This window comes from Micropterus salmoides, unplaced genomic scaffold, assembly GCF_014851395.1.
Source record: "Micropterus salmoides isolate LMB-PRFRI ecotype aquatic unplaced genomic scaffold, ASM1485139v1 Ms_hic_scaffold_22, whole genome shotgun sequence".
NCBI classification, from domain to species: Eukaryota; Metazoa; Chordata; class Actinopteri; order Centrarchiformes; family Centrarchidae; genus Micropterus; species Micropterus salmoides.
In genome coordinates, this window is record NW_024041373.1 from 16,029,378 (window position 1) to 16,052,178 (window position 22,801).

A 22,801-nucleotide genomic window follows, 5' to 3' on the forward strand; every position below is an offset into this window, starting at 1 on the left:
TGTAACTGAGATGCTCTCTCATTCCGAATGAACTGTAAGGTTTGTGAGCCACCTGTCAGTCACCTGCACCTTCAGCCAACCAATGAAGGGGATGATCACTTATGGCAGTGACACAAGAAAACACATTTTCTGAAATGCATATAATTATATAATAATTATCTGCCACACTGTGCAGAAAAAGATGCTTCTCTTGGCAGAACAATATCTGAAAGTAAGTCAAAGTGTCATTTTAATCTCCATTTAAAACCGTAACAACTAAATAAATGGAAGTTGCGTTTTGGTGGAGGTACAGAAAATATTTAAAAGTTTGATCCTTTGCTTTATGATGTAGCAGCCAATTATGGATCACAAACGTAATTCCATTTGCCTTGATTATATGATGCTGAATCATGTTTTCCCATTCAATCAATTAAAGTATATAGAAGAAGTCTTTGTTGAAGTATTGTCTGCACAGTTGTGTTCACCATGCATTTACATTCATTATTATTGCTCAATTGCATTCTTGACAATTTAAAAATTATTGTAATCTTGCACTCATTAATTCTATAGACTTAATGTCATCCAGTCAAATCACAGATGGGTTTACTCTGTAAACCGCAGCAAGTAAGGGTATGTACTCTTTGTTTGTGATATCAAAGTTAATGAAGGGATACAAAACCTGGCTTGTAACATGCATATTCATGCTCATAAATATATATATATTTATATATTAATTGTAATAGCCTTTCTTGTCTTCTGACCACTCAAAGTGCTTTACACTACATGTCACATTCACACACATTCATACACTGGTGACAGTGGCTCCCAAGCAAGGTGCCAACTGCTCAACAGAAACTAATAAATTCACACACACTGACAGCACAGCCATCAGGAGCAATTTAGGGTTCAATATCCTGCCCGAGTACACCTTGACATGCAGACATGAGCCGGAAATCAAACCGCCGACATTCTGATTACTGGGCAACCCGCTCTACCTCCTAAGCCACAGCCACACAGAGGCATGTTGGTCAGGGATGGAATCAGTGAGGCTGCAAATCACCAACAGGAAACTTTTTCTACTCAGCAGGTGCTGCAGCTGATATACTTTGGTATTACATCAATGCTGCAGCTGAAATGAAGCACAAAATGCTAAATTTGTCAAATTGCGACTGCTCTTGTTCCAGTTTTTGGACTTGCAGAATGGCTAAAATGCACTTTAAATGCATAAAGCAGGCACGATTTGAAAATAAACTTTATTGACATTTTTCATGTATTATACATGATGCTATTGCACATATAATTATGTATTTAATGCTATATAGCATGAAAAAAAATCTTACATTCGCCAAAGTTTTTATGTAACAACAACAAACACTTCATGCATCAGAGAAGAAAGTTAAAAGCTGACATTGTTCTGCTATGTGCTACCCATGTCACAAGCTGTTTTGAGAAATTTGCGAGACCTGATTTGGAAAAATAAACCATAGCATTTCCACTTCACATCATATCTTAATGTGTTGTTTCTCACTCAGATAATGTAATTTCTCCTGTCCATGGTGGATTTGACACAGTGTCCACATGAAACCTTTGTGTCCTGGAAATGCCACATGTACTCTGACTTATGAGCAGAGCAGCAGTATTTTTACTTTATGTAACCAGGGGACTTAAAAATGAAAGCCCAGGGGCTCAAGGTGGCTTATTACTAAATCCAATTCAGTCAAATCTTCTTACATCTCTCACCCATTTGCCAGGGACATATGTTGGAAATTTTTAAAGCACAACTCCCAACTAGTAAATGTGGTTTTCTCATCAAGATAAGATAATTTTATTGTAGAACCTATTCTAAAAATATTCAGATATAACAGTTCAAACAGCCACATATTTGTGGCCTAATATTTCTATTCAAATTATGTCAAAAGCCAAAGATTATGCATTCAGTGTTAAAAATAAAATACACATATGTACTCTTCTTAATAATTCTTAAATAATAAAATTTTAATTATTTTACCATACAAGAATAAAGTTAAATCTATGTTTTCAAAGTATCAAATACAACCTGTATGTCCCTGTAAGACAGGTGACAATTAAAATAGCTTTCTGTATGAGAGGATAGAAGAACTAAACAGTATATAAAAACAATAATTCAGTGATTTTTGCATGTTAGAATTCATCTGTGAACACATGCTCATGCACATTCACACGCTGCACAAACACACATCCAGACAAACATTCAAACATTCATAAATGCCGTCAGTCCTGGAGGTCTAGCAGATAACACATGTCTTTGACTTCCCGCCATCTTGATCTTTAAAAGGAGCAAAGGCGAAAGACAGAGAGAGTCAGGTGACAAAGCAAACGCGCAGAACGAGCAGAAGGCATGTGGTGACGCTCTGGATTTTAAACATCAGTGCTCACCTTGTCCACCTTCCAGAATTTTCTTCTGGTCTTCAATGGCTTTCATCTTGGCCTCGTGGACGTCTGCCAGTGCTCTCCACTCCCCCCTGTTGATATTCATCCCATCAAACATGGGGGTGATCTCTGTGTGAAAGCGAGAAAACTCCTGCAAACACGCAGATAACTCAATGTAAATGCAGATGCATAGATGCAGAAAATAAGGAAAAGAGGGAAAAAAGTGCAAAGGCTGCATGAAAACATTATTGGATAAACATTATATATATAAATCATGTTTGTATCTATAAATAATAAATAATGTTTTAGAGATGTTTATCTAGGTACCTTGTACACAAAGGAGCAGACAAAGTCGATGAAACCACACTGCATCTTTGGCAGCTCATCAGCATGATTTCTGTCCATCATCGGCTACAGAAAAAGAAACCAAAAATTATGATTATTGTTATGAAAACATATACAGTATGAGCACCATACCAAAAAATATTGTTTAAAGCTCTTACAATAGGCTGCTGATCAAGGACTGTCTTTTCGAGGTCTCCCTGCTCCCAAAATTCTGCTGCCACCATTAGAGCGACCTAGGACCACAAGAACCAAGAGATTGATAACAACAAATGGGCGAATTATGCTTTCGAATTATGTTACAAGTCTAGAGTCGGGAACACACCTTGCTCTGCATCTCCCATGGCTTTGTAATGGCTGAAAGGTCACAAGCTGTCATCATCATTGCCCTGCATAAAATACAACCTCATTTTTGAATGACAGCAAGAGCACCAACACAAGACAACCTAAAGAAATGTTCACGTGACAAAAGTATTTAAGTGGCCCGATAAACTATGCATTTACATAATAATTTCCTTCCTAGTTGGATTGTTGGAGATGTAGTTGATCTTCTCTTTCTCCTCTGGAATCCCTTCCATAGCGTCCACAATTTTTTGGAACATTGTTCTCTTCCTGAAAGATGAGAAAGCTGTCAGATCTTTTCAAAAGTCCTTGAAAACCATTAATTGGTATTAAAATTAAAATTTCAAGTATTGTTGGATGCAGGACCAACAGTTAATATAAGCTTAGATGGAACAAAACTCCTTACTTAAAGTAGAGGGCGAGATCAGTGGCAATGATGCAAACTTCAAACAGATGCTGCACCGTCTCAAACTGACGCTTCTGAAGATTTTGGAAGATATTCAGGTTCTGTGAATGACAGAAGAAGAATGAAGTTAGGCAGCAACTGAAATCTCAGTGAATCCCTAACAAACAAATCTAGCTAGTATTAAAAACATTTGCAAATAGTTTACAACTATTGATAAAAACATACAGAAAATGCAAACATATAAGGACCGCACCTCATCCTCCATCAGTGTCTTACTGTACTCAAGATGATGTCGCTCCATGATTGAGGAGCTGTGCAGTTTTGCCAGAGGGGATAAACTCCTACAAAAGTCCACCAGAACCAGAACATATGAGTCTCACATATTTGTCATGTTGTTTTCAATTTTGCACCTACTGAAACCAACTGATGAATCAACTTGTCAGTAATGTCACCTGACCACCAAATATCTTACTTTGTCTGGTAGAGATTGTTGGTTCCTCGGTGGTCAATATCGTGGCAGAATCCAGCAGCAACCATTGCAAAGGCCTCGAGATCCGAGTAATACTTCTTCAGTTTGCCTGTCTGTTGAAGAATAGAGAAGACAACCCTGTGTTATAACAAACAGTAGAGCAAGTAATTCCCCACCCCCACCAGAGAAATGTTAGAATTAGAAATCACACTCACTAGCAGCAGAGAGAACATGGTTTGTCCAACATTGAAGCCGTGCCTCCAGTTGTGGTAGGTGATGTCACGGTATCCATTGCGAACGGTGTACATCCATCGTGTCAGGATCTGCACGACAGAAGGTTGAAAAAAATAAAAATAAAACAGAGCTGCAATGAATATTTTGCATCATTGCCTCAAAGACTCAGATCACATAAACTTCTTTTAAAGTTATTTAGCAACTTGTATCAGCCATGCCTTGCAAAGTATACAAATGATAATAATATTGTTGAGTGTTTCAGATGTAGTGTGCTGCCCCAAACAGACAGGGCTGAGTGTAGTGAACACAAGCAAGTTTCCTGACGACTTTGACGATGTTTACTGTACCTCAGCTGGGACTTTGAACTTCTCTACCACCCCCAGCTCAAAGAAGCAGCGGATACCACACTTGATGAGCTCAAACTCTGACAAAAGGAAGTCACTGAAGCGGAACTCGTGCAGCTCCACGGCCTTGGCCTCTGGGATGTTGGCTCTCTGCACATTTGGAAACACAGTGCAAGCAGTCATGGCATACCAAACAAACTGAGTTTATGAGGAGCACTGCTGTCTAAAAAACTCCACACATCGCTGACATGTCGCAGTGCTTACCAACAGTTTGTACACTTCCTTCTGGTCGCAGTCTTCTGGTACAGAGCCAAAGCTGTCTTGAGTGTTCTGCGGGGAAAAAGAAAGTCAAATGGGAGCTCAATCCAGTGAAGGAATATCAGTCAAGTGGTGGAGTAGCTTACCAGGATGGTCTGCACGTCATCCAGTGTGGCCTTTGTGTGGTACATGAGCATTTCCTGGTAAACATCTTTGCTCCACTCAGTCCTGTTCACTTTGTCGTATGTGTCGCTATTCAGAGTGGCCCAGCCAAGGAACTGAGTTAGTGCCTGGTGACATGGACAAATATACAACAATCAATTTAATTCTGTAATTTCAACTATTACCTCATTCTTTCATAGATGTTATTCCGTATAGATAAGCCAAATAAAAAATACGTATGTAATAAACACAAATATTTTACTGTTAATCTTTTACTTAATAGAAATGACTTTAAAGTACTATGCAAATGTATTATAACAGTATTAAAAAATTATTGGTCCGAGGCTTAAACAGTAAAACAAGCTAAAAAATACTTTCAAGTACTTCTATAATCTGTTCATCATTCTCGTCGAATGGTTTCCCATCTTTTCTGTTGAAGAAAGTGGCAACACTGACAATTTCTTCCTTTTTGTTGACGATAGGGAGGGAGAGGACATTCTTAATCTTCCATCCAGTCTCATCCACCGCTTCTTTCTGTCAAATGAATCAAATATAAAATCCAGATTATTACTGTAGATTTAAGTGAACGGTTGGGTTGTAGGGAAAAAAAAGAAATTAATTGAATGCCAGTTGTCAGTGAAGAGTGTCTCACCTGAAAAGCAAAATACTCATCTGCTGAAGCGTTCATCATGTTGCAGATCTAGGAGAAGTAAAAAAGTTATTACACGTGTGTTTGGCTATCAGCGGATCAGTGACAGCAGTTATTGAACTACTTTAGGTGTGTGGGTCTCAATAATAAAAATTAACAAAGGTGGAACTTACAAATCCATTCTCGGCTACATATGCTGGGAGTCCGCTGACTAGAGCCCAGTGGTCAGCAGGAGGGCCGCTGGGAGTTCAGAGAGGATGAGTAACTGCACATCTTCTTATTCGACTACCAGTTAAAGCTAAAAATATGCAAATAAAGCTTCATAATCAGGCCAGTTGATGTGCTACAGCACATCATGATACTTACGGGATGACTTTAATCTCCTCTTTGTCTTCCAGCAGGTAGTCAATAATCTTGTAGAAGTTGATTTCCTGAATGTTTTAAACATACAGTCGTTGTTGTTTATTTGTAGTTTTTTATTTCATTTCATTTAAGTTTTTCAAATTGGTTGATGAGAAGAATGGTACAATAATAAACCCAAGGTTGGACTTACTCTGCCATCAGGTGTCTTGGGGCCTTTGTATGGCTCCTGCTCTCCTAGTTTGATTGACCACTCATCGTAGAATTCCTGGTGAAGAAAATAATTAAAAATTAATAAATATAAAAACTCAAGTGCTGCAGTATGCAGCAGCAGATATGATATAATATATAACAAAATCTAATTGTTAGCAGTGTAAGTAAATAAACCTAAAGTTGAAGCTTTTGTCAGACTTTCTTCTATGCACCTTTTCTTTGGTCATGTCGAGGAGTCCCACAGAGTATCTCTCACACTTGATATATGTCCTCACTGTGTATAAAGCTTTGTGAAACTGCCTCTCAATATCCGTCAACTCTTCAAAAACTTTGCTGGCTGACCACAGCAACACCTATAGCAAGGAAAAGAACCGCTGCTTATGACTTTAATAGAAGCTTTTGATTCTTGTCTTGATAGATTTATTCTTTTTAGTGAAATAATTAGGAAAGCAGTCAAATATTTTCCATGTCTTGAAAACCAGACTGGACAAGTGGATTTATTACAAGTATTTTTTTACCTGGCTTCTCCTGGACTCTACATCCCACATGTAAGAGGTGTGAGCTTGGAGAGTGACCACCATAGCAAAGTTGACATATTTATTGAAGAGCTGTAATGAAACAGCAAAGAATCAAACTTCTTTATGAATCACATTAACGTGTCCCATTTCCCTTTCAGTTCAATGACAACAGACGACAGTCTCTGTCTCTGACAGATCTTCCCTTGGATTACCTCTAGAGTCACAAAGAGCCCACGAAACAAGACAAGAAAAATGTGTGAGCCTCCCCTCCCTAAAAGGATTATAAGTCAAGTGGCTATAACGGTGACCCAAATTACCACGTCAAGCCTCTAAATGTACAGAGACAGGAAGCTAAAATTGGCCATGTCAAGATAAGGATGTGACCCCCACACTGGATTTGTCTGTCTACCACAAGTGATAAAACCCTGCAGCCACAACGGCATACTTTCAATTTCTCCAGCCAAGAAGTGCAGTCTGTTTGATTTGTTTTTGCGAGTCATTCAGGCAAAGACACTAACAGCCAGTATAAATACCTTGCTATTAAAAAGTTCACTCACCTCCTGATCAGTCTTTGAGAATTCATCAGCACCTTGTTTGTTGAGAGCCATGATGACACCGATGGGTTCCTTTCCACTCATGACAGGAGCGGTAATCATGCATTTGGTGGTATATTTGGTTTGTTTATCCACAAAGTCACTGAAATGACGGTCCTGAAAATAATGAGAATGGTTAAAGGTTGTGTGCTAATACACTGACTGCAAGATGAATGTAAAAGAACGCGTCCATTGCAGATCTATTTGTGCATGCCGTTATGGTACTAAGCTACGAATCTGCACGAGTAATGAGACAAGCTGACGCACAAATGACTATTAAAGCTGACTGTAATTAATGTTCTTTATTCTCCATGCAGTTTAATAAGTCATTAAGGTTTGTGCTGTTGAAAAGAGTGTGATAATGGCTTAAATGTCCTGAATTATGCATACATGTTCATCAATACATGATTCATTAGTTGCCACTGAACTGCACTGTATCTCTCCAAAGATAACAAACTAGTCTTTATGGTTTAATAAAACACAATTACAAGATTAAGTCACTCCATGTTCTCAGATGTTGCATTTGTCATACAGCCTGGTTTGGCCTATTTGTTCCACAAAGCACAATTAGTTTCACCATATTCTTTGATCTATTTGTCTTGTAAGTTTATTTCTAAATTTAGAGTTCAGTTATCATGTTTGTCATGAGCTCACCTTCTTAACATCAGGAATATTCTGAGGCTTCTTGGAATGGGCCGTCCATCCAACAATTCCCATGTCGGTGGGAAAAACTATCTCCACATTGGGGTTCACTATATTTCTATCGAATGGAGAATTGTGGGTCACATCGAAGAGGATCGTGGACAGCTCAGGCACTCCGTTACGAGCCCTGTAGCCAAAGTAGCTGCAGCGATCAGCCTGGACCAGCAGAGCCATCCTCTGGAGAATTTTATGCAGAGCTTTTTCCATCGGGTTGTTGCCCTGCATCTCCTTTATGAGCTCAAATATGAACTCGGCCTCCTGGATGGTGGATACATCCCTGTAAGATGCTGGGTCTTTGACCTGGACCTGGTTGTTGAAGGCAGCAGTGATCACATCTGCCTTGATTTTCTTATCATAGTACTCCTTAGCAAACTGTGGGTTGTTGTCAAGAAACTTCTCTACAGTGTCTTTGTCTGCCATGTTGTCCAAGTTTGGATAAACAATCCCTTCTGTAGCTGCACTAAGCTACAGACAGGTGCAGCTGGACGGAGGAAGAGCAGAGCAGTAAAGGTGGCAGCGTAAATCCTACTGAGACATTTCCCAAACTCTTCTGTGGACACAGGGCCAAAGCTGCTGTACCAATCTTCTCTCTGGTAACAGAAGAGAGTGAGTGGCTTACTGGGTAAGGGGATCCCAGGGGACACTAATGACCGTGACGCAAGAGTCATAAAACCCCTGAGCTTTCTTATCTTGTAAATCCAGCCACTTGTCATTTTAGTGGGGCCAATCCCAGCTGAGTTATGGCACCTACAGTATGACCTGATCAAATGCTAATATCACTGCCTTGTTTCTTCTGCAAAATACCGTTGATTCATGTTAAAAATTATGGAACGATTTTGCCAGGATAAGGATAATACCAGAACAATAATACCAGGCAAAGGAGGTCAGAGGAGCCATTGACCGCCTGATAAAAGCTGTGTTTAAGTCTCTTGTGGTTTCTGAGAAGCTTTGTATGAGAGACTGTGATTCATGTAATAATATAGCACCGCCTTGCAAGCTGAAATAACTGCACCATAGCCGGTCAGTTCAGAATACGCCAGCAGTACTAGTCAGTTTTCATGGATTCATCTACAGGCACCTCTCTAGAAAGAAATGCTTATCTCACAGGCCTAGATGTCCTGGGCCACTTCTGAGTGAAAAGCGCTGTGAGATAACTGTTGTTGTGATTTGGCGCTATATAAATAAAATTGAATTGAACTTGCTCTCCTGATATACTTAAGAATCAAAACACTACTCAACATAGTATTTTTTTAATGGAACAGATTATTAAAAAATAACTAAAGACTGTAATAATAATAACAACTTGTGCTGTATTACTGCAACCCACATTTATTATTTGTCATTTCAAAGTAAGATACATTGTTGTAGATGGAAAAGAAATGGCAAAATAGCATGGATGTATTATAAAATAAACCTTTACAGTGTTTGCTCTTTCAGAGGTATTCTTAAAATAAGTGTTAAAGGAATTATTACTTTTGAGTGTAATGTGTCAGCTCTTGAGAGCAGCAAACAATCAAATATTGTATCTTCCATGAAAGGTATATGTTGTCAAATGTGTGGACAAACGTGCTGATGCTTTATGCAAGTTTTAGTCTTCAATGTGACAAAACAATCATGATAATTATGGCTGTTTTGCTTGTGTTTGACCACTGCCACAAGCTCCTTCTGTCAGCGGTGCTACAACAGAGCCACAGCAGAGCCTGCGCCAGCCGTTCTTGAACTGGCAGAGCGAGTAGAGGATGGGATTGAGGGCCGAGTTGGCCATTGTGAACGTTACCACCCAGAAGAACATGGTAGAGGAGACACATAGGTTACCAAGGAAGTTCCTGGCCAGGATGAGGAAGGTAATGATGAAAATTGGGCTCCACATGATTAAGAAAGAGAGCATTAGGACCAGAAGAGTACGGAAGAGCTTCATATCCTGGCGGGAGATGTGATATTCAAGACAGTCCCCAACTGGGGGCTGTCTGTTTCTGGGTCGAAGCCTTTGCCTACAACTTTTAGCTATCTGCAATAAAAATAAAATAATCATACCGGCAATCTGTACTTTGTGATATTATATGATGTGGACAAAAGAGAAACAACGAAACCATCTAAGTAACCTTATTGATCTACATATAGAACTAGACATGGAGCATGATGTCCTCTGTGTTTGTCACCAATGTGTCTCAAACATCCATAAAGTCACCCCAGAGCTAAAATCAATGTGTGGCTTCTCAGAATCATGTTCTATTGTCTGTATCGCTTTAATGTACACAGGTAGATAGAACCAGTTGTCCAATGTAATATTGACCATTGATAGTGCAAGACTCTGAACCCACACACACACACAGGTAACCTTTTCAGCTTCATAATTAATAGATCACACACATCTCTGTCCTCACAATGATAGAGATGAGAAGGACACAGACAGTACAAATAAAAGTGTCAATATATCCATAAATGAATGGGCATGAGTTGGCATTATTTGTTGAATAAATACACACAATTTTCCAATTCAAGGGAAAATGCTTCTTCAATGAACAATCGTTATAAAAAAAGAGGGGCAAAAAAGTACAAAATGCCCCCAAAAAATGGGGCCAAAATGATGAGAAATGCAAATATCTTAAAGGATATGGCTGGCGATATTCTAAATCATTCTTACTGTCAACAAATCCCATTAAAAGACCAAAACCAGTTCTCAAGTATATTCTGTGTATCCACAGCCTGATATAGTTCGTTCTGTGACATACTCTTGTCCAAAAACCTCAATGGGCCACATCATTGCACTGGGTGACATGTAAGTTTATCACCATCAACCTGGACACTGTAGTTTATTTTTAGTCAAGTCTCACATGCTGCTCTAAATACGGTACTTACTGGAGCCTGAAATGTGTATAAATCTGCTGCTGAAAATAGTCCCCAACAAATACAGTATTTATGCTTGTATGAGTAAAAAAATTTAGGAGATTATTTTTTTTATAAATCATACTATATGTGACCCATTTTTAAAGATTTACGTCATCAGTAGGAATGGATGGGCTTTTGCCTGAATGCCACAGACAGAGAAGGAAGTTTGTTAATGGACTAACGCATTGTTAGCTTTGGTCTTTTAGTTTTTTTTTAACAATAAGAAAAATACAGAAAAACACCAGCCTTATCTTTTAGAAGTTTCTCTAGGATCCTCTTAAAACAGTCCCGTCCTTCACTCTCTGACATGTGTGCCAGTCAAAGAGCACAATACACCCACCTGTAATATTTTGCTGTAACTGACCACTATTATTAATCCTGGGAGAAGGAAGCACAGGGCAGTGAAGGCCACATTCCACACAATCTCTCCAGTTGTGTCAGGCCACTTGAGAGTACAAATGTGTACACGGCTCTGGGGAAAATAAACAAAAATACACAGAAAGAAATACATTAATGGCAGAGACACTGAGATATCTTTTCATCTATCAATCCATCCATCCATACCTGCTCTGGGAAATCCACTTCCATCACAGTGAAGAACAGACTGAGGGGTATGGAGGTGAGTGCAGAAAAGGCCCAGATGAAGAAGAGGGTGGCAGTCACCATCCTGGGGTTTAAAGTGGGCACAGCCTGCAGCCGAAGGATTGCCTGGACCCTCTCCACACTGATGGAGGCCAGGGTAGTGATGGTGACACAGCCGCTCATACAGATGACATACAGCACAGTGTGACAGGCCGAAAACCCCAGCGTCCAGGACACAGTCCACCGCACTGACACAATCAGTGGGATCATGCTGACAAACAGCAGGTCGGCCACAAACAAGTTGAGGGTCAGGATGGTCTTGTTGGCCAGCAGTCTGCGTTCCCACGTTACCAGGGCTGCAGCTCCTGCATTTGCTGCCACGGACACCAGGAAGACAAAGGTGATAGCCAGGGTCTCGACAATAGCAGTGGCAACATGATCTGACTGCTGCAGCTCGGAGAAGAAGGAAAAATAAGTGAAGTTTCTTAAGTGGAGTAAGTGAGCTTGAGCGTTAATATCCATATAGACTGAAAAAGGTAATGCTTACTGATTTCACTCCTGGAGACTGCCAGGAATATGAATGGGAGAAAGGTGTTGATAAGGCCTAAAGTGATACCAGAGAAGGGGAGGAGGAGGGATGGAGGGTGGTGACTAACCTTTATGATTGCTCGAGCTGCTAACTGAGGGGGAGTCAAATATTACAAGGTGTTCTGTGTGCTTTTGTCTTCCACTGTGCGGTTAAACATCATTTTATTTTGTGCAACCTCATTGTCACAATTCTTTCGCAAACTCGTTTTCATAATTTATTTTGCGCTTTTCCAACAATATCAAAGGCAGCAAGACTTGCACACTGTGGATCACCTCTCTACTGATATCATTAAATTAAATTAAAAGTCACTTAAGATTGCTGTTGAGTGGGATCGACACAACTTCCCAGTGGGTTAATTCAGTTTCTAATGTTCAATCAATGCAACTGTTGAAGTGTTAATGCTGTGTAAATTGCAAATTAGCTGCTGTAATTAGTCTGACACCACTTTTATTTATGCTGTGAATTAGATTACCATGTTTACTTCATGGTAATCTAGTAGTGATCCAGTAACTGATCACTGGCTACTGAAAATAGGCTTTCCATCTCGTGCAAACCCTCCAGGGATAGGTTTAAAAATGTTCAGGAAGAGGAAGAGATTTACCCAAGAAATCTTTGTTTACAAATTATCAAACACGTCCTCTTTCTGTTAAAATATTTTTGTGATGCTGGTGTTTGGAGAAACTTCCGCTTGGCTATCCCCCTGCCTCTCAGACAGGCAAAGCTCATTTTCTAACTTTACATGAAGATGTTTCCGTATGAAAGGTTCCTGAAATCACAGCAAGTAAGGAGGTGTCTCAAGCATATTAGCATCTTTTTCTAAAGCTGTTAGCTAGCAATACTATAATCCATGCCTCTAAATAGCCCAGAAAAGGATTAACTTCCACAAGCTGTTTTGAGTTATTGATCTGGTTTGAGCAACGTGAGACCTGGGAGGAGTTCAAAGACCTACATCAGTATCATACAAAAGGTTTCATTTAATCTTTAGCTTACAACAACCTAGCCTACACTGTAAAAAAAAATCTGTACTTTAAAGGTTTTATTCCTTTTTATTTCACAGATTTTTCCTGTATTTTTGAAATACATGAAAATATCAAAAAATTACAAAAATAAACTGTGAATTTACATGTCTAATGTAAAATAACATGAAAAACCTGTAGCAGTGAATAATCATAACATTTCTGTTATCTTAAGGAAACTTTTGGGGTTTTTCACGTAAACAAACTGTTCCAATACATTCAGGAATTTCCCGTATTTTCACAAATATTATTTTTCTTATTTAAAAGAAAAAAGGGTTCAATTTAAGTTTAATAATGTAAAAACATTTCTTAAACTTGGTACAGTTAGTAACAGTTAACCGTAACAAAAAACATTTGTTCTGTAACTTGAAATAGATTTTCTTGTTAATTGACAAATATCTCCTTTAATTATGGATATTTGGAAAATACTTAATTACAGTAATTTCACAGCTTTTGACTTTTATTATAATTCTTAGATTACAAGTTAGATTAAATAGTATATAATTGCCCCAAAGTGGTAAAATTACAGAAAGGTAATATTTAATTTATTGTTAAATGACACCTTTTAATAGGGTTAAAAAAGAAAACTTCCTGTAAAATTACGGGTTTGTGATGAAAAATTCATTTTAATGCCATTTAACAGATACTTCGACTGAAGAGTCTTAGCTATAGGTGTATAATCAAAACCTAAAACAAACATATTTAAATACTGTTTTTTCATAATTAAAAATTACCAAATGTTCACATTTTACATTAGAGTAATACATATCCATTTATCCTATAATAGAGATCAGAAACCCATTTTGAGTTATCTTGTACTAGGGTTATATGTGACAGTTTCAGACTTCCTTAAATTTGCTTAATTTGAGGAAACTCAGACATTTACATTTATTCATTACAATTGAGGTCGCACACCTCTGGAGCAACTAGGGGTGAAGTGTCTTGCTCAGGGACACAATGGTTATAGGTGTGGGGGAATTGAACCCGGGTCTCTCACACCAAAGGCATGTGTCTTATCCACTGCACCACCCCGCAGACCTTTTAAAGTACCACCACAAAACAAAATTTCCACATCTGATACTATTTATAGACCATTTATTCAGTTCCATGCTCACAACAAATAAGCCACACAAGTCAAACATTTCAGTGTAAAGAATTGTTCTCCTGAAACAAAAGTAGTTTAGTTTATATTTACCTTATTGAAGACATTTTCAGATCTATTCATTAGAAACCCAATTTGGTCAACATAAAGAATATTTTGGATACTGTTAGACACAGCTCCAAGTGCAATCTGAATGTAAAGTAATTGGAAAATATTTCTTAAAATGCTGGCATTTTGCTTTGATAGGACTGTACAGAGACATGAAAGGCAAAGGAGAGGGGGAAATGGTGGTTTTACATACAGTGAACTTAATGCACAATCCAAAGACTTCTTCCTTGGTTTCAATATGATATTTTATGACTTTCTAAAGCCAGTTTTTGTATCTGGTAAATGTTGTTACGGCTGTATGTGTTTCTCTGTGCTGTTCATCCTTGTTCCTTTTCTGTCCTCTAGTTCTGCCCCAGGAGTGCTACAGCTGATTGCTGAATTAGGTCCACCTGGCCTTGCAAGGCAGTGCACAGCTGTGTGCACGGGAGTTGGAGAAGTCCAAAATTTCTAAATTAGGTTGGTAGACAAAAAAGATGCAAATATATGCAAGTAGAAAGAATGTGAAGTTTTTCTTGGCAGTCTAGTGAATCCATTTGTTTGCAAGTTTTTGGTATCCAACCAAAAGTACATTTTCAGATTCGACTGACTTTGCACAACATCACCTCTGGATGACCTAAAGAAACCACTTGGATTCTTAGCTCAATTGGAAAACATAAACAACGGCAAACAAAATCAACAGTCTATCTATCCAAGGTCTGCAAGACATTAAGTAAGTTTCCCTTTATAATTGGTATGGTGACTAAATTCTGGAGATGTGTTAAGCAATACCCCTCTCCACAGAACTGGGGAAGAATTCAAGTCTGGTGGCTACATGGCTGCAAAAATGACAGAGCAGATAACCACTCCCCCTCCACCACCAGCTCTTCCATGAAGTATGAGCAAGAAGCAAAAGGCAGATGATCTACACTAGCTTGTCATTCCTTACATCCAAAAAGCTTGACAGCGTTTGATTTACAATATAACTGCACTGATAAATAGGGCTGTGTGATCTGACGGTATACACTATATTGCCAAAAGTAGTGGGACACCCCTTCGGAATCATTGAATTCAGATGTTCCAATCACTTCCATGGCCACAGGTGTATAAAATCAAGCACCTAGGCATGTGGACTGCTTCTACAAACATTTGTGAAAAAATGGGTGGCTCTCAGCTCAGTGAATTCAAGCTTGGTACCTGTGCAATAAGTCCATTTGTGAAATTTCCTTACTACTAAATATTCCAAGGTCAACTGTTAGTGGTATTATGACTAAGTGGAAGCAATTTGGCCCTGCGATGGACTGGCGACCTGTCCAGTGTGTACCCCGCCTTTCGCCCAATGTCAGCTGGGATTGGCTCCAACCCCTCGCGACCCTGTACGCAGGATAAGCGGTTGACGATGGATGGATGGATGGATGGAAGCGATTTGGAACAACAGAAACTCAGCCTTGAAGTGGTAGGCCACATAAAATCACAAAGTGTGGTCAGCACATCTGCAGAAGCTGTCAACTTTCTTCAGAGTCCAGAGCTACAGACCTCCAAATGTCATGTGGCCTTCAGATTAGCTCTAGAACAGTGAGTAGAGAGCTTCATGGAATGGGTTTCCATGGCTGAGCAGCTGCATCCAAGCCTTACATCACCAAGTGCAATGCAAAGCGTCGGATACATGGTGAAAAGCATGCCGCCACTAAACACTAGTGCAGTGAAGACGTGTTCTCTGGAGTGACAAATCACGCTGTCTGGCAATCTGATGGATAAGTCTGGGTTTGGCGGTTGCCAAGAGAATGGTACTGGCCTGACTGCATTGTGCCAAGTGTGTAAAGTTTGATGTGGGGGTGTTTTTTCAGGGGTTGGGCTTGGCCCCTTAGTTCCAGTGAAAGGAACTGTTAATGCTTCAGCATACCAAAACATTTTGGACAATTTCATGCTCCCAACTTTGTGGAAACAGTTTGGGAATGGCCACTTCCTGTTCCAACATGACTGCGCAACAGTGCACAAAGCAAGGTCCAGAAAGACATGGATGAGCGAGTTTGGTGTGGAGAAGTTGACCTGGTCTGCACAGTCCTGACCCCAACCCGATAGAACACCTTTGGGAGGAATTAGAGCGGAGACTGCGAGCCAGGCCTTCTCATCCAACATCGATCCCTGACCTCACAAATGCGCTTGTAGAAGAATGGTCCAAAAGTCCAATGAACGAACACACACAGCTGATGACCAGTTTTAGAACAGTATTTTTGACGTTTCTTTTAAAAGGAAAATCTAGTATTTTCGGGTGTTGTACAACATTTTTATGTGAAATTATATAATAAAACTCAATTAAAAGCAGCACTCTACTATAAATTTTAAGCCTGATTATTTGTATTATAGTAGTGTTCAACTATATTTAAAGGTAATTTAATTTTTTTTTACAGGTGTATATGTTCTTAATTAAACAATAAAAGCCAATACAGTTACAGACTGTATTGTACCAAAGTCTGTATGCCAAATTTAATTGCAATCCATCCAACAGCTGAGACATTTCCCTCTGAACCTAAAATGTCAGCCTTATGGAGCCACTGGAGCAAATGTCAGGATCACCTAAAAAGTCATTATGTTGAGCCAATACGTGTGTACTGCCAATCTACTAGATGTTGACCTTTTTCTCTGGATAAGTGAAACATTTGACCTCCTGGTGCTGTTAAGAGGAAAAGTCAGATGAACACGAAAGTCAAGCCTCCAGGGACCTGCAAAGCTGCACAGACAGCCAGCCATCCATCCATCCATCCATCCATCCATCCATCCATCCATCCATCGTCAACCGCTTATCCTGCATACAGGGTCGCGGGGGGGCTGGAGCCAATCCCAGCTGACATTGGACGCAAGGCGGGGTGCACCCTGGACAGGTCGCCAGTCCATCGCAGGGCCACACATAGACGAACAACCACTCACGCCCACACTCACACCTAAGGCCAACTTAGGGTCACCAATTAACCTAGACTGCATGTCTTTGGATGGTGGGAGGAAGCCGGAGTACCCGGAGAGAACCCACGCAGACACGGGGAGAACATGCAAACTCCACACAGAAAGGCCGGGGCAACCGGGGTTTGAACCCACGAACTTCTTGCTGTGAGGCGACAGTGCTAACCACCGCAGCTTGGCTAAAAATCTGCTAACCAAAGCTTGTGTTCCTTTTAAATACTCAGAAACACAACAGCAACTCAACACTGTTTATTAAAATAACTTGTACGACTGGTTACACAGGTAAAACCCAATCTATATTACAGAAGATCCAGAAGTGAAGAAGTTCTCAGTTCAGCTCAGTCTAGACAGATTTCTAGGTGGTTCATCAGTTCTCGGTAGTGACTGGCAGGATACTCGGCCCGGCAGCTGGGACACTCCAGGAAGCTTTCATTTACCAAGCTGCTGTGAGGGGAGTATGTAAAGCTATCTCTGGAGGGCAGGTAGGGTGGGTGTGCCGCTTCACCTGTGCTTTGATCCCGCTGGTCTCTCTAATATAAACACAGTCATCCATTAGTTATAGTTAAAAAGATTAAGTCAGCTTTTCAAGTAGTTCTATCATTTTTGTCCAACAAAACAAAGCTGCACTAATCAATATTTTTAATATTAACAATGTATCAAATTGCTATATGTAATGTCACTCATAGTGAAACAGCCACAGAAAATTATCACCTAACTCTGCAATTTCTCTGACATCTATTGAGCCTTTTAGTTTGTCCACAACGTACTCTTATCAACCTCGTTTCCAGGGCCAAAAGGGAAGTGAATATTGGACTTAAAGTTGTCATGTGACCTGAGACATGACTCCAAATAAATGCTAACATTGCTCTCTAGCTTCTGGATAAGTAAACAGGCTATTGAGTGCAATAACAATATGTCAATGTTGTGTTTTTAGGTTGTTACCGCCCCATGCCCAAATAAATGTCTTAATACAGCTTTAAGGTTCATCACCGATGATTTGGGATATACTAATTAGTAATCTAGCCCTTTGCACTATTCATGCCAACCTTTGACTGTTTTGTCGTGTGGTCTTTAGTTTTTTGCAGCATCTTCAGAACTCTGACCATTTGCTTCTTTAAATATGAACAATCCTGCCTCTCATCCTCAAGGTCGTGTGAAGAAATCTTGATCTAAAATTTAAAAAGTTTGTATTACAATGGATGGAGGATATAAGATAGCATAGGTGTGGGAATAAAATTTTTCAAATATAATAAATAATCTCATTTGCTTCTGTGAGGACTGATAAGTAAGTAAAGCAAAGAGGTAAGAAAGTATGAAATGCCCACTTCTGTGGATGAGTCAGGTTTACAAGCAGAAAGGAGCAGACTGACGGACACAGGCCGTTGATCCTCCTCAATGTATAATAAATCTGTGTCATTATTAAGATTGGTTTGCTACATTCTACAATTTCTAGTTAATACTAAGGATTTATTCAAGGAGGGGGGATACTGGTACAAAGTGAATGTGTCATACCTGTCGCTCAAGATCTGCAATCTTTTTCTGGTCTGCATGGTGACGATTTAACATAAACTTCTGAAAGACACTGGACTGAGACGAGAGAGTTTATTGTTATTATTATTATTATGCATTATTGCATATTTGGTGAATTTTTTATATGATGACAGTACGATTTCCTTTTTTTCCTACTGACTGAATGAATAGTTTAATGAAGACATACCTGCAGCTCAAAGTTTGCCGACCTGCGCTTCTCCTCATCCAGTCTGCACTGGAGGTCTTTGGTCTCATCCCTCAGCCATTGCTCTTCATCCTCAGAGTAACGATGATCTTCCGGTGCACTTTTTCTGCTCATTTTTTCGGTCTGCAGCTGCTGCTTGAGCTCCTCCACCTCACTCTCCCTTTCGTCGCACCTAAACAATAAACTGGTCTGTCACGTAGCTGACTATCATTCTAACCTTCTCCAACTTTGAGCAGAACATTTATTGTTTTAACAGTAGACACACCACTTTTGGGTTATTATCAGGTTCTGCTGGGTCACATCGACCTGCTCCCTGAGCACCTCCAGCTCGTCTTTGGCTTTCTGTAAGAGTCTTTCATAGTGCTCCTGAATCCGCTTTAATTGCTCCTTCTCTGTAATGAGGGAAGCAGATGAGGAGGAATTTACACATAGACGTACATAATCAAAGAAGTTAGATACAGCCCATGTAGTAATAAAACACCAGATTTTGACAATGCATTTCATGCTGCAGACTCTGTAATACTGGGCTACTCCAGGGCAATTTCGATATCTTGAAAACCTTGTTGTGACAGTCTTTTGCCCCTTGTTGCCTCAGTTGTGAGTGCCCACTACCCACTGCCCCTCTGACTCACCATCTGAATGGTCCTCATTGTGCTGCTGTGAGCGGGCCTGACTGGCTTCGTTCAGCTGCTTCTCCAGCCATAACATTCTGGCCATAATTGCCCTCACATAGGCCTCTCTCTGCTGGTCATATTCCAGCCACTGCTTGTTCTTCTCCAAGGCCTCGGGGGATTGAATAAAAGAATGAGAGACACATAACAACAGAAAGACAGAAAGAGAGTTGTGCCATGAGGATGGACTCAGTCAGGCATGTGTACAGTCCACAGGCACACATCCTCACTTCAAAACAAATGCACACACAGAAAGTTGAAAGTAATGTAAAAAATACAAAAAGGTGGATTAGGCATTCATTGAAATATACAAACAGAAGAGATGTTTTCCAGCTATGTGACAACCACACAGCACTTACATCACTGAGCTGATTTTGGAGCTCTATTTCGTTGTTGGTTGCAGCTGATTGGTCTGAAGCAGAGTCCTAACAGGAAAATACAGCACGGGCTTATACATGTGTGAATGACTTTACCCAACTCTCCCAACTGCTTTAACAAAAGCGATGTCATTGTGACATGTCAAGGTCCAAAACACAGGTACAGTAGGATTTAGCGCATTTAAAAAAAAAGTGTTGTGACCTCTACAATATCCTGTATGTCACTGTATGTCACTGATGGTATACTTTGCAGGAAAGTGGGCTTTTATGGAGAACAGCCTCCCTCCTCTCTAAGACTGGTAATTAAAAACCACTGCTGCCATCTAGTGGTGTAAAACTGGTAATCACTGAGAGGAACTTGGTAATTCAAACTCCCCAAGAAGCAACACTTACAGCCATAGGCCCTTTTTCACTGAAGACATTTTGACTTGTCACAGTAGGAAATGCCCAGGTTTAAGTAATAAAATTAACAATGGCTGAATATCTATCCATTTTTCAGGTTACAGTCAGGTTTTTCTGGCTCACTGGGACACTTTGAATATAACGGAGCGTTCGTTAATGTTATTAGAAACACCTGTGCTTTTACTACTATGACAAGTCAAAAGGTCTGGTGGGAAAATGGCCTATTATGTACTACCATTCTGCACAAATATTTATACAGTTAGCATCTAACAGCCCTGCTATACCTTCTTCCTTGCAACGTTGTTCGAGATATTGACACCTAGTGGCGACGCTCACAAGCTTGTTCTTGATTTCTCCAATCTCTCTGCAGTAACTGGATATGCTCCTCTTTTTCCTCATACTCACTACGTGCATCAGCGCCCCGTCTTTCTCACTCAGCTGCTCTGACGGCAAAGCTCTCTTCTCGTCTTTGGTCACCTGCTGACAGCTCTCAAGCCTGACAGTTTGATGAGAGAGGAATCTCTGCGAAAAAGACACTGAGAGAAATAAGTTGGTTCACTAAACTGAAATAGTGAATAAAAAACAAACAAACAAACACTGGCAACATCATTAGGTGGAGTTAATGGTACAGTGTAAGTAACCTTGGTTAGTTGACTTATGTTGGTAAATACCAGGGAAACAACACTGATTGACTGAAAAGTTTACCTCCACAAGCTTATAATGTTCTGAATGTTGACGAGACAACTCAACCAGTGTCTTCTTCAGATAGGCATTCTCCTTCTTCAGACTGCTGACAACTATCTCAAGCTCTGATTTGAGCTTTGTCCTCAGGAAACCCTTATATTTGAGGGACACCATCTCAATCTTCTGTTGACAAATATTACAAGCGACTGACACAAAAATAATACATTTTTGGATTTGGTCAGAATATACAATTTCAAAAATAAACATTCTGAATGGGTCCAAGTTGATTTCCATTTAGTTGATGACAATGACAAAAGCAGCAACAGGAAAAACTGAACTGGACCCAAGCTCGTTTTCTAAGCAATTCAGTAGAGAAAGAAAAATAAAACCTTTTACAAATAGATTTTCAATATTATGCAATGCAAATCAACAACTGTCATAATATTGAATTTCTGTTGACTCTGTGTCAAAGAGATGCTGATTCAAAACTGGATATTTGTAATTTAATTTAATACTAAACCAAACATTAGAAACGCTATAATACAGCCACTGGCTGACTATGGCCTTGTATTATATTGGGTTGAATCAAAACCTGGAGCAGCCTTAAAGAGCCACTGTTTAATTTTGTAGCCTTTAAGCCAACATGGCCCAATGCTAAGAAATAATGGAAACATCTAAGTTACTTCTCTAGGACAACTGGGCAAACCAAATCTGCTGGTGAAAATCATGTGATCTGATTGAAAGCTCCAAAACAGATGAAACAGTAAATGGACCTAGCAAATGTAAATGTTTGGTATTTTTACCTTTTAAGTTACTTAATTTAAAACATTTTCTATTTATTGGCTGATGATAACTAATATCACATCCACACTCACTTGTTCCAAGGACGAGTGTTTAAACTGGATATTGTATGCTGGACTTACAAAGCTAACTTAAAAAACAGCTAGCAAGTTAGCTAACGTCAACTTATCCAACAAAAACAACTATTTTCAATCTTGTCAAAGATTGCATAACATTAACTTAGTTAGTTAGGCAACTAACTTTACCCTGTGTTAGCTGGAATAAAAAAGTTACCTCAAAATTAACGTTACAGCACAGCCTTGTTCTTGATTTCTTGAAGAACAAGGCTGTGCTATGTTAGCTAGCATCACGTGCTGAAAAAGTATAAAGTTATTACTTCTACTCTAGTGAAATATGACTTTCCATGTCTGAATTGACTTTAAAATGAACACTTGTCTTTTAAAATGACAGTTTCACCAAGTCCACTGTAATAACTTCCTCATATTTACTGAGCATTACCTGGGGAGGGAGGGTAACTTGACAGAAGGAATGTTACTGTGTGGCCCTGCGATGGACTGGCGACCTGTCCAGGATGTACCCCGCCTTGCGCCCAATGTCAGCTGGGATTGGCTCCAGCCCCCCCGCGACCCTGTACGCAGGATAAGCGGTTGACGATGGATGGATGGATGTTACTGTGCTGCCTTTAATACCCGCAAAACATTAGCTTAACAGCCAGATCAGTTCCATGCGAAAATATAAAAAATATCAATAGTGTCCCTGGTAGACCGTTTATGTGACTTAATAATATGTGTTTTGATATCTTGTCAAGGTATGTGGCTAAGGCTTAGTTAACTGAAAACAATTGCTGTAAAATAGCATATGTTGTTACTGTGCAGCTAACATCTAGGTTTGATTAATTTGTAATTTCCGACAGCCTGGAAAGGAGGCATTA

The 22,801-nt window shown here is 39.7% G+C and overlaps 2 protein-coding genes across 6 annotated transcripts; both read right to left on the bottom strand.

The window, feature by feature from the left end:
- Positions 1 to 1,243: 1,243 nt before the first annotated feature.
- Positions 1,244 to 11,973, bottom strand: LOC119917703 (cone cGMP-specific 3',5'-cyclic phosphodiesterase subunit alpha'-like). Its single transcript, XM_038738115.1, has 23 exons — positions 11,434 to 11,973; positions 11,210 to 11,341; positions 7,243 to 7,395; positions 6,686 to 6,775; positions 6,380 to 6,520; positions 6,148 to 6,222; positions 5,961 to 6,025; positions 5,768 to 5,834; positions 5,598 to 5,645; positions 5,330 to 5,479; positions 4,930 to 5,073; positions 4,790 to 4,855; positions 4,529 to 4,675; positions 4,163 to 4,270; positions 3,951 to 4,060; positions 3,732 to 3,819; positions 3,479 to 3,579; positions 3,235 to 3,342; positions 3,056 to 3,119; positions 2,892 to 2,966; positions 2,716 to 2,799; positions 2,395 to 2,539; positions 1,244 to 2,284 (listed from the first exon to the last, which is right to left on the bottom strand). Exons 1-23 carry the CDS (start codon positions 11,971 to 11,973, stop codon positions 2,244 to 2,246), a joined length of 2,742 nt encoding a protein of 913 aa, XP_038594043.1. The 3' UTR covers positions 1,244 to 2,243.
- A 5,461-nt stretch (positions 11,974 to 17,434) lies between these two features.
- On the bottom strand, positions 17,435 to 22,459 carry LOC119917652 (centrosomal protein of 55 kDa-like). 5 transcript variants are annotated; one of them, XM_038738048.1, is made up of 10 exons: positions 22,369 to 22,458; positions 21,091 to 21,252; positions 20,791 to 20,907; positions 19,966 to 20,031; positions 19,568 to 19,718; positions 19,201 to 19,327; positions 18,918 to 19,119; positions 18,713 to 18,787; positions 18,247 to 18,369; positions 17,435 to 17,730 (listed from the first exon to the last, which is right to left on the bottom strand). In XM_038738048.1, the coding sequence occupies exons 2-10, from the start codon at positions 21,241 to 21,243 to the stop codon at positions 17,539 to 17,541; spliced, it is 1,206 nt and encodes a 401-aa protein (XP_038593976.1). In that variant the 5' UTR covers positions 21,244 to 21,252; positions 22,369 to 22,458; the 3' UTR covers positions 17,435 to 17,538. The 5 variants fall into 5 exon arrangements, with proteins under 5 accessions (XP_038593976.1, XP_038593978.1, XP_038593977.1 ...); XM_038738050.1 differs by having other exon boundaries at positions 18,918 to 19,107; positions 22,369 to 22,455; XM_038738049.1 differs by having other exon boundaries at positions 21,091 to 21,249; positions 22,369 to 22,406.
- Positions 22,460 to 22,801: the final 342 nt, after the last annotated feature.